This window comes from Hemitrygon akajei, chromosome 30, assembly GCF_048418815.1.
Source record: "Hemitrygon akajei chromosome 30, sHemAka1.3, whole genome shotgun sequence".
NCBI classification, from domain to species: domain Eukaryota; kingdom Metazoa; phylum Chordata; class Chondrichthyes; order Myliobatiformes; family Dasyatidae; genus Hemitrygon; species Hemitrygon akajei.
In genome coordinates, this window is record NC_133153.1 from 34,188,537 (window position 1) to 34,200,587 (window position 12,051).

General features: G+C 44.2%; 1 protein-coding gene across 1 annotated transcript in view; it reads right to left on the reverse strand.

The window, feature by feature from the left end:
• slco3a1a (solute carrier organic anion transporter family member 3A1a) overlaps window positions 1-12,051 on the reverse strand; it is a 218,199-nt gene that overhangs the window by 33,280 nt on the left and 172,868 nt on the right. The window contains 2 exon segments of the mRNA XM_073032576.1: window positions 3,269-3,407; window positions 9,754-9,952. Coding sequence (XP_072888677.1) covers window positions 3,269-3,407; window positions 9,754-9,952 — 338 coding nt within the window.

Here is a 12,051-nt window from a genome sequence, read left to right on the forward strand (position 1 = left end):
CAGGTGGAGGGACAGTTAATAACCACCCAGTATCATTCCAGGACAATCATTCTTGTATTCCATAAGCTTTAAACAACTCATTGATCTTGGTTAATGAGTAAGTTTGCATGCTGAGAATACTGATACGTCGCTTTATCAAGAATAAGCATCTACTATCTGAAGCAGATGGCGCAAAAAGGAAAATTAAGTATTTTACTTCACAATAGAAACAAGGGTTTTTTTTTGCTAAGGTTTCACACAGCTGCAATTTAATATAAAATGGCTCATTAATTTTCTGATTACTGTGAAAATAATTTTAGAATATCGGGGCTCTGAGACAATGTGACAGTAGGGAGAGGCCCAGATGTCCAAGTATAATGATTAAAATTTCAGTTGTGGATAAAAATAGAAACAAAAGTAAGATTTTGTTTCCTAGTTCCAATTAATTCAGTGAAACCAGCCCCACTGTCTGATATTCTTTATTCTATTTTGAACAGATTGGAGGTTAAGTTCAAGGGACAACAGAGAAATTATACAAAGATTCAAACTGTTTTATGGAGACACGGGAGACTGCAGATGCCGGAATGTGAAACAACAAACAATCTTCTGGAGGAATTCAGTGGGTCAAGCAACATCTGCTTGGGATGGGTGGGTTTGAAACCCATTGAATATTAAAAGGCCCAGACAGAGTGGACATGGAGAGGATGTTTCCTATTGAGGGAGAGTCTCTGATCATGGGGCGCAGCCTCGGATTATGAGGATGACCCTTTAGAACAGACATGAGGAGGAATTTCTTTAGCCAGAGGGTGGTGAATCTGTGGAATTCATTGCCACAGACAGCTGAGGAGGCTTAGTCATTGGGTAGATTTAAAGCAGGGGTTCCCAACCTGGGGGTCTATGGACCACTCAGTTAGTAGTAAGGCTCCATGTCATAAAAAGGTTGGGATTCCCTGACTTAAAGCGGAGGCTGATAGTTGCTTGATTAGTAAGGGCATCAAAGGTTACTGGGAGAAGGCAAGAGCATAGGTTGAGAGGGAAACTAAGTCAGCCATGATGGAATTGTAGAACAGAATAGGCTGAATGGCCTCACTCTGCTCCTATATCTCATGATGCTATGGTCTCATAAGGTGGGGACAAACTTTTGACATTTCAGTCAAAACCCCGCGTCCTTCTGATCCGAAGCCTTGACATTTCCTTTCCACTACCACGAGCTGCTGAGTTGCTCCAGCAAATTGATTGTTGCCTCAAACCACTAGGCTTCCTGCAAGTCCTCTCCGGCTCTGTTCTGTAGATACATGAAGGCATACAGGGGTTGGCACGGTAGTGTTGTGATTAGGGTAATGCAATACAGCACCAGTGATTGCGATCGGGGTTCAAATCACGTTGCTAAGTTTGTATGTTCTCTCCCTGATTGTGTGGGTTTCCTCCGGGTGCTCCGGTTTCCTCCCACGTTCCAAAGATGTTCAGTTTAGGGTTAGTAAGTTGTGGGCATGCTCTGTCAGTGCCGGAATCATGGTGCCACTTGCGGGCTACGCCCAACCCAATCCCCAGACTATGTTGGTCATTGACGCAAATGATGCATTTCACTGTATGTTCTGATGTACATGAGACAAATACAGCTAAAGCTAATCTTTTATTTGAAACAAGCTAGTTTACATCATGTAGAGGAAGCAGCTGTCACTGGTAGATATTTAATGTGCCAATAGAAACCATCTTTTATGAATTAGCAACTCCACTCCAGATTGCTTCAGCCCATGTGAGATGTTATCTACACAGGCCCTTGAAGAGTATTTATTCAAACTGGCTTCATTTTACCTACTCCCTACGGGGCAATTTCTTTTCCTCTCATTCTCGTGCATTGGAGTCTAGGTCTCGATGGACTCCAAGCAAGGCTTGTAAATCGATCGGCTGGTTGAGTTGGCTGCAACAACAACCCTGCACTCAACATCAAGAAGACCAAAGAAATGATTGTGGATTTCAGGAACGGGAAGCCAACAAAAAATACACCGTTCCTCTGCGGGGGGTGGTGGGGGGGGGGGGGAATCAGCAGTGGAAAGGGTGAGCAGTTTCAAGTTTCTGGGTGTCAACATCTCAGAAGATCTATCCAACATCTTGATGCAATTATGAAGAGGGTACGCCAGCAGCTATACTTCATTAGGAGTTTGAGGAAATTTGATAAGTCAGCAAAGATTTTAGCAACTTTCTACAAATGCACCGTGCATCTGGTATGGAGGGGCCACTGCACAGGGTAGAACAAAGCTGCAGATTGTTGTAAACGCAGCTAGCTCTATCATGAGCGCTGGCCTCCCCAACATGGAGGACATCTTCAACAGGTGATGCTTCCCCCCTCCCTGACCTCTTTCCATCAGGAAGGGTCCCCATTACCCAGGACATTCTCTCTTCTCATTGCTACCAATCAGAGAGAAGGTACAGGAGCCTGAAGCCACACTCTCAATGTTTTGCTTCTTCCCCTCTGCCATCAGATTTCTGAACGGACAATGAACACTACTTCAGTATTTTTTACTTATTTAGCATATATCTACAGTACAGTTTGAAAGTCTTCAGCATACTTACAGCTGGGGTGTCTACGCCTTTTGCACAGTACCGTATGTGTCAACGTGGTGCGGAGAGTGCGTTTGTAAATCTGATGGAAGGAAAGGATGTTGGGAATGGCGAGGGTGGAGTGCCATGGGTGGGATGTGGGGCAGGTGGCAGAGAAGGTGTGCTAAGGGCAAGTGGTGGTGCAGGTGCAGACACACCCAGCCCTAAGATACCAGGCAAGATCATTTGATTCCAAACAATTGGTTTATTAATAACTGCAGCAAGCCTCTTTGGTGCTCCCTACTCCCGCCCCTCTCCCCTCCCCCTTTTCCAACCATGATTCCCCCCCCCACCCCCGACCCCTTCCCACTCCCAGTCCACAACAGAGACCCATATCAGAATCAGGTTTATCATCACTCACATATGTCATGAATTTTGATTTATTTTGCAGTAGCAGTACAGTACAATGACATAAAATTACTACAGTACTTAGGCACCCTAGCTATACGTATACCTAAGATTTTTGCACAGTAATATATATATATATATATATTTATAGTGCATTTTATGTATTGTACTGTATTGCTGCCACAGTCAGCAAATTTCACCACATTGAGGTTTTTGTTCGGACAGTGAATTGATAAGCAGAGGCGACAACGCTGCCTTGCAGGCTGCCAGCTTTCAATTTCAATCAACCGCGGCGCTCGTTGCTACCACCTTTAATCGATGTTAATGTGCATTCACTTACCACACTGGAGCAGCCAGCGAAGCAGGAGGACAAGTAGGTAACTCCATCTGATCCACAGACTGGGTTGTACGCCGTCGTCTTGCAATTGCAGTCGCTGTTGCAAGGAGCGTAAGGGTCCAAATCTGCATCTGACACAGAACTGCAAAGGAAAACAGAGAAGTGCATTGCCCGTGCTCTGTACGTTGGTCAAGTTGTGCACCCTCCAATGTGAGTGAGGAAGAAAATGCCCTTGCAATCCACACTGCCTACTGGCTTCCCCTCACCCTCACCTGCTGAAGAACCCAATTTTATATTTTCATGCTTAGAGTTTAAATCCCATTCCTCCAGAGGGCTCCATTCCTTTTTGCCTTGTTCAGTGTGGTCTTACCTTGAAGTATCTATGCCTCAAGCTTTGGAGCTTCCTCTGCATTCCTCTTCCCCTTTAGTATCCACTCTGCTGATCAAACACAGCACTAACTTCCTAATTCTCGGCTCTGTACCCACATGGGATTAGTGTAGATGGGCATTACAGCTGGCATGGGTAAGGGGGTGCTGAAAAGTCCTGTTTCTATGCTGTACATTTCCATGTTTCAGTGATCTTGTCTTCTGTAGCCTTTCACAGCACCAAGGGCAGTCTTTCCACATGAGGCTCTACGTAAATCCAGTTGTTGACAAGGTGACAGGATAGATCAGGAGAGGTAAAACTCATCACGTAATCTCCAATTCGTTTACTAAATAATCCCACTTTAACTGTTATTCTTCATCACCCCCCCCCCTTTGGAAATGCTCACCTCCATTTTATCAGTAACATAATAATCCTGCATCTCACTTAAATTAACAAACATACAACCAGAAACCAAATCCTTCTCCCAATATATGAACGATCCAACTTTACATGTATTAATATCACTGCAAGCCTTATCGCTGAATATCAAGAATTTGATTACCAACTGGTATTTGATCGTTGAATCCTACATCATTTGCATTCCTCAATTAATAACTCACCTGTTTGCAAGGAAGGTTTAAATTTACACAACTTAAGTTCCTTGCAGCATTGATTGTTTTTAATTCTGTTCAATATAACATTAATGCAATCCCTTTATTGTACTTGATCCCTATCAATATCATACATGGGCGAATCTCCCAGGCTGTTCTACACAAGGTGGAAATGCCTCTCTTAACCATTTTTTGGCCTGGGGCGCTGTTGTGATTAATATGTGCCCCCTCCCTATCCCGCTCATTTTCTCTTCTCTTCCCAACTATCAGGCAGAAGATACAGAAGCTCAAAGCACCAGATTCAAGGACAGTTTCAATCCCACTGTTATAAACATCTTAAGTAATAAAGATGAATTCTTGATCTCTCAATCTACCACATCAAGGCAAATGCCTTGTTAGCATTCATTTCAAGAGGTCTAGAATACAAGAGCAGGAGATGTGATGCTGAAGGTTTATAAGGCACTGGTGAGGCCTCACCTTGAGTATTGTGAACAGTTTTGGGCTCCTCATCTTAGAGAAGATATCCTGGCATTGGAGAGTGTCCAGAGGAGGTTCACAAGGATGATTCTGGGAATGAAAGGGTTATCGTACGAGGAACGTTTGATGGCTCTGGGCCTCTACTTGCTGGAATTTAGAAGGAAGAGTGGGGATCTCATTGAAAACTTTCAAATGCCTCAGGATAGAGGGACGTCCATTTAAAACAGAGATATGGAGAAATTTCTTTAGCCAGAGGGTGGTGAATTTGTGGAATTTGTTACCACAGACAGCTGTGAAGGCTAGGTTGTAGGGTATATTTAAGGTGGCAATTGATAGGTTTTTGATTGGCCACGGCATCAAAGGTTTTGGGGAGAAGGCCAGGGAGTGGGGTTGAAGAGGGGAAAAAAGGATCAGCCATGATTGAATGGTGGAGCAGACTCGATGGGCCAAATGGCCTAATTCTGCTCCTATGTCTTATGGTCTTAAGGTCTTTTATTTGTCTGCCTGCACTTTACTTTCTCTCTAACTGTAACTGCATCTTGTTGTTGTTTTCTTTATTGTACCTATGCAGAGATCATCTGTCTGGAAGGCATGCAAAGAAAAGCCTTTCACTGTATCTCAGTACTTAAGGCAACACTAATTGAGAAACTACCATTTGGCTTCCTTCTCTTATCTCATTTGCTTCCTCCTCCTCATGGTTAGTATCACATTTCACTTTTTTAATTATTTATTGACATACAGAGTGGAATAGGTCCTTCTGAGTCTTCAAACCATGCCACCCAGCAAGCCCCGATTTAACCCTAATGATGGGACGATTTACAATGACCAATTAACCTACCAACTGGTACACCTTTGGACTGTGGGAGCACCCGGAGGAAACCCACGCGTTCACGGGGAGAACGTACAAATGCCTTACAGGCAATGGCAGGAGTTGAACCCGGGTCGCTGGAACTGCAAAGCATTGTGCTATCTTGGGGTAATCCTAATATTGCCTCATGTTAGTTTGAACTACTGAGGGTTTACAACTGTGCGGATCCTACTCCTGGTCCATTCCGGCGTCACAGACACGAGGAACAGTGACATCAGCAGGCATGGTCGAGGGTCAAAGCATCAACACTATGTCCAGTGGCAAAGGACAATGTACAGCATTAGATGGGCTGAGCAGTCTCTGGCTGTTATGCTTATTCTATATTATTTCACACATTTCACTCTAGTGCCTGACCCAAGCTAATTTCTTGTGCATCACATTCTTTCACCTAATATCCTAGCTTTATCTCAGGCCTACAGGAGGCCACTGATATAACAGTCATTACAAAGCAAAAGTGTTCTTAGAAAGCATTTTGTTGAACAAAGCTTTCTGAATTAGAGAGACTGGGTAAAATGTATCAGAGGCCTTTTGGTACAATGTGATTCAGTTCCAATAGACCGTAAGGTGGGACTTAACCAGAGGTCAGGGGATAAGAGTGAGAGGTGAAAAGTTTAAGAGGAACATGAGGGGAAACTTCTTCACTCCGAGGGTTGTGAGAGTGTGGAATGAACTGCCAGCACAAGTGGTGCATGTGAGCTTGATTTCAACGTTTAAGAGATGTTTGGATCGGTATATGGAAGGGAGTGGTATGGACAGCTATGGTCCTGGTTCAGGTCACTGGGACTAGGCAGTTTAAATGCTCCGGTCTGGTACCAACTAAATGGGCTGAAGGGCTGTTTCTATGCTGTAACGTTCTGACTATGACTCTATGAAGAGAATTAGGCAATTCAGCCCATCAGGTCTGCTCCACCATTCCAACATGGCTGATTTAGTATCCCTCTCAACCCCATTCTCCTGCCTTCTCCCCGTAACCTTTGACACCCTTACTAAACTAGAACCAACTGATCTCCGTTTTAAAGATACCTAATGACTTGGCTTCCACAGCTCTCTGTGGCAATGAATTCCACAGATTCACCACTAAAAATCGAGGAATACTGTTGTGTCTGTGCACAACTACATATCAATTAAATAAAAGCACGCACGCGGGAGATGGCCTTAATAGGTGTATTCACACTGCAGCGAGAGAGAGAGAGAGAAAATTGTGCATGTGTAGACAACAGCATATGTGCAGACAACAGATCAATCCGTAGAGCTGGGAGCGGTAGGGGCATTGCTCTAAAAGAAATAGTTCCACTCTTCTTCCCCATTAAGATATTAATGTAATATAAAACTGCATATGTACAAAACATTCAATTTCCCTTTCATAAACCCATATTCCAAACAAACATGCTTTCACAATAACAGTCCACAATAATTTCACAGTTCTAAAGGTTCAGTTTTTTGGGTGGCTCTCTGTTTCTTTAAGGATAGCACCTTTGGAGTGCCATCAGGTTTGGCAGGTGTCTTGTCAACGATAACATCCTCGTTGTGCCTCTGGCCCTGTGGAGCACCACTGGGTTTGGAAGGTGTCTTGTCTAAGCCAACATTCTTGGTTTCCCGCATCGCATTGCTGTCAGTGACACAATCATTACAGAGGTAAGTCCAGTGACTGTAATGTGTCCGTCTTGTTGGATGCAGTTGATTCAGGTGTGTTCTTTGGTTGAACATCCAGTATCTGGTCCACACAAAGTCTATATGTCTGATCTCCAACAGCCACTGTGTACATCAGTGGTTCAGTTCTTGTAGCTACCCTACCGAGTGTGCACTTGTCTTCTCGGTAATCACGTGCTAGGACATCCTGTCCAATTTCGAAGTTCCCTGCTGTTTCACTCGGCAACTGCCTGAACTGTTCATGCTGTACTTCATTCTAGAGGTCTGGTTTTAGGAGCTCAATGCAAGATCTCAGATTCCTGTTCATCGCAGATGTTTGATTTGTCATCACATGAACAGAGTTCCAATACACAAAGAGGAAGTTGTCCCCCATGTGTGTCGAGAAATGTCCTTCTTGTCCGTCACCTTAATGGACTTCTTGAAGGTTTGGGTAAACCTTTCAGCTAACAGATTTGTTGCTGGGAAACGTCTGTTTCCATTTTTTTTTTCATGAACAGTCGGAATTCCTCTGATGTGTACTTTGGTCTGTTGTCACTCACAATTTGTTCTGGGAAGCCATTTCTGGGGAAGATAGTTCTCAGAGCGAAGACAGTCTTTTCTGAGGGGGTTGACTACATTGGTATAACCTCTGGCCACTTCGAATGAGCATCCACAGCGATCAGAAACACGAAGTCCACGACAGTCTGTACTCTTTGCCATGCTGACGACGGCCACTCCCATGGGTGTAACGCTGCCTGTGGGGTGAATTTTGAACTTTCTGGCATCCTGAACAGCTTTTGGTCAAGTCTTTGATCTGTTCATCTATTCCCTTCACAAACACCTTCTCATTAGGATTAAGCAGCCTCTGGTTAGGGCTAACATTTGGGCTGCAGTTGCCTGTTGATGCCACATTGAGAGCTTTGAGTGCCAGTCTAGTTGGATATTTTTTAACTATTCACATCGGAAAAGTGCTGGCCCTCCACTTTTCAATACATAAAGCTCCAACTGTTGTGTTCGACCTCCATACATCATATTTACCTTCAGTTTCGCTTTAGGAGACACCTTTTCACCCGTGCAAGTCTGAGGTTTTCTCTAATGGTGTATTAGAAAACAGTCTGTTGTAGTCAGCCTCTGGAATTATGGGCAAAGCTGTCCCTGTATCCAGCTGCATTTTCAGTTTTACACCAGACACATCTATTGAGATCCAGATAAAGGTTTGATCTGCTTCAGTTATACTATGCAGTTCTAGGCATGAAATTCACCTTTGGCAGGCTCAGTGTTGTCTGATTCTGTTTTACATTCGGTAACTTTATGCATTTGCTTAGTTTTGTGTTCGAGACTTTTCACTTGGATGTGCTTTATGTCTGGCTTGCACGTTCTCTCTACGTGACCTTGTCTGTGACACTTCCTGCAGACACGTTCGTCATTGAACCAACAGTCATTTGCATCATGGGAGGATTTGCCACATCGATAACATCTCTGGCTTTTTGCACCATTCAGGGATATTTTGTGGATTTCATATTTTAACCTCCTTTACTGTAGTTCAGCTTCATCCTTTGCTGCAGTCTCTAATGATATTGCAATGGGCAATGCTTGTTCTAAGGTTAGATCTCTTTGGGATAGTAGCCCCTTTTGAGTATGCATGCCACATACAAGCCTGACCCTTAATGCATCGGGAAGTCCATCTAAAGTACCGGGAAAGTTTGTGCAGTTCTGCTCTGTATTCAGAAAGGCTTTCATCTTTTGACTGGTTCCTTTTGTAAAATCTAAACCTCTCAGCTATTACCAGTGGCGTAAGGCTCAAGTGATTTTGTGAAATTGTAACAATTTCATTGAACGTCTTGCTTGCTGGCTTTTCAGGGGTTACTAGGCTGCATATGAGACTGGACGTTCTCGGGCCCATTAAGCTAAGAAGTACAGGGGCTTTCTTTTGCTCCTCCACGTTGTTCGCATTACAATACAGCTCACCCCTCTCGATATATGACTCCCAGCCTTCATTAGTGCTATCAAATTCGTCAACTTACCTGACTGAAGCCATTGCAAGTTACTTTCACTTTAAATTCAGCGTGTCTTTCACTGTTACTATACACTGCACTCACAACTTTGTTAGCGTCAACGACGGCCTTCTCCTGCGTTTAATTCTCGCTGTTTCGGCCCGTAAACTGTCAGTGCAGTTGGTGATATTCTCTGACATTCAGGTTCATATTCATTGCCAATTTGTTGTGTCTGTGCACATCTACATATCAATTAAATAAAAGCACGCACACAGGAGACGGCTTTAACTGGTGTATTCACATTGTAGTGAGTGAGAGAGAGAGAGAGCAATGCGCATGCATAGACAACAGTTCAATTCGTAGTGCTAAGGGAGGGGGTCATTGCTCTAAAAGAAATAGATCCATACATTACAAATAATTCCAAACATGTTTTGAAATAATCGTTCTGCAAACAAACATTTGCAAACAAGTGATCTGGGAGAGAAAACTATTGCCTTCAAAATGCTCGGACACAGCACACTGATTAGACAATTTGTACTCACGTGTTGCCATAAGGGACAGTGACTCCTGCTATGGGCCCGGTATCACATCCAAGGAAGAGGAAGGAAATATAGCATCCGGTGGAGATGAGGTTGACTAACATGGCCATCCTGACAGCGCCAAGGGCCGTCAAGCTGAGCTTCTTCACCAGCAGCCCTCCAAGGAAGATTCCCAGGCATGCACAGGGAATGGCTGTCATTCCTGTGGACAGAGAGAAGAATGCTTGTTCCAGTTCTCTTTCGCCACAATGAGGCCACTCACAGGGAGGAGCAACACCTCATATTCTGCTTAGGTAGCCTCCAACTGCCATGAACACTGATCTTCTCCTTCCGGTAAGTTCTTTTTCCTCCCTCCTTCCCTCTTCTATTTCACTCTGCCTGTCACCTTTCCTGGTCCCTTCTGCTTCTTTCCTTTCTCCTATTGTCCATACTCCTCTCCTATCAGATTACTTCTTCTCCAGTCCTTGACCTTTCCCACCCATCTGGTTTCACTTATCATCTTCCAGCTAGCTTCCTTCCCCTCCCCCCCACCTTTTTATTCTGGTATCTTTCCCCTTCCTTTCCAGTCCTGACGAAGGGCCTCAGCCTGAAACATCGACTGTTTATTAATTTCCACAGATGCTGCCTGACCTGCTGAGTCCCTCCAGTGTTTTGCGTGTGCCGCTTACTACGGTTACCTGGACTTTGATGGAACCACAACTGAAGTATGAAGGCAGTCCTGGTCTCCTCTAAAGGAAGGGTATACTTACTATGGACGAAGTGCAGAGAATGTTCACTAAACTAATTCCTGGAATGAAGGGACTGTCCTATCAGGAGAGAATGGGTCAAGTAGGCTATAATTCATTTGAGTTGAAAAGACTACTTATCTTATTTTATTTAGTGACATAGCATGGAAAATGACCTCCGGCGCATCCAACCATGTTGCCCAGCAACCTCCAATAACGCTGATTTAACCCTAAACCAATCATAGGACGGCATGCAATGACATATTAACCTACATGGTAAGTCTTTGGACTGTGGAAGGAAACCAGAGAAAAGCCCCACCTTCCACGGGGTGGACGTACAGAAGATGACAGGACTGAACTCCAAGCTCTGATGCCCCGAGCTGTAATTGTGTTGCGCTAACTGCTACGCTACTGTGGAGCCTAAGGGGAGATCTTAACGAAATGGACCAATGAGGCTGTCCGGGTGCAGTGATGATAGTTCCCTGGTCTAGATGCAGGAGTTCCGCATTCAAATCACAGGGCTAGATACTTAGAACAGAGATGAAGATTAAGTTCTTCCCTTGAGGATGGGGAACTTGTGGAAATCTCTTCCACTGGGGACTGAGAAGACCATAGAGCTGAATATTCTTTAAGAGTGGGTTATCAGATGTCTAGACACTGAGGGCATCAGTGGGTAAGGGGAGAGTGCATGTTGGTGGCACTGGGAATAGAGGATCAAACATGAACTTGTTGAATGGTGGAGCAGAATAGATGGGCTGAATGGCCTACTCTTTATACCGGAGTGTAGAATCAATGCATTAGACATGTTATAAGGCATAAATTGATCTGTAGTCACTTGCTCTAAATGTTTGATGCAGTAACTTACGCCAACACAGTCAGTATTGAAGTCAATGGAAGCAAATTTCAGAAGTGGATAATGAGATGTCTTTGCTTATTAAATCCTGTGTTAGGTGAAAGTGACGGGAACTAATTTTGTCTGCCTTTCGCATGTGTTGCTCTGGATTTCCAGCATCTGCAGAATCTCTGGTGTTTATGAATTGGGAGCAGGGGTAGGGCACTTGACCCTTTGAATCTGCCGTGGCATTTAACTTGATTGTGGCTGATCCAATTGTAACGTCACTGCCATTCCCGCCGATCCTCGGTCACCATTCACCTCCTTACTTATCATGTATCTCACCACCTCTGCCTCAGAAATATTCCATTTTCAATGCACAGGATCAGAAGGGGTCGCAGAGGGTTGTGGAATCAGCCAGCTCTATCATGGGCACAAGCCCCCACATCCCCTCTATCGACACCTTCAGAAGTTATTAACAAAGCTCTCACCGTCTGGGACATGCCCTCTTCTCATTACTATCATCAGGGAGAATGTAGGGAGTCTTTGAAGAAGCAAGTTCCAAAGACGGATGGAATTCAAGGAAAAAAATTCCCTTCCTTTAAGTGGAGAATTCCATATTTTGAAACTTTGGCCACAGTACAGACAGTCCCTGGGTTACACAAGGGCTCTGTTCCTGGCAGCTGGAGGGAAGCAGGTTTCTTCATAGGTCACAAATATCTGTCTCTGTAATAACCATATTGT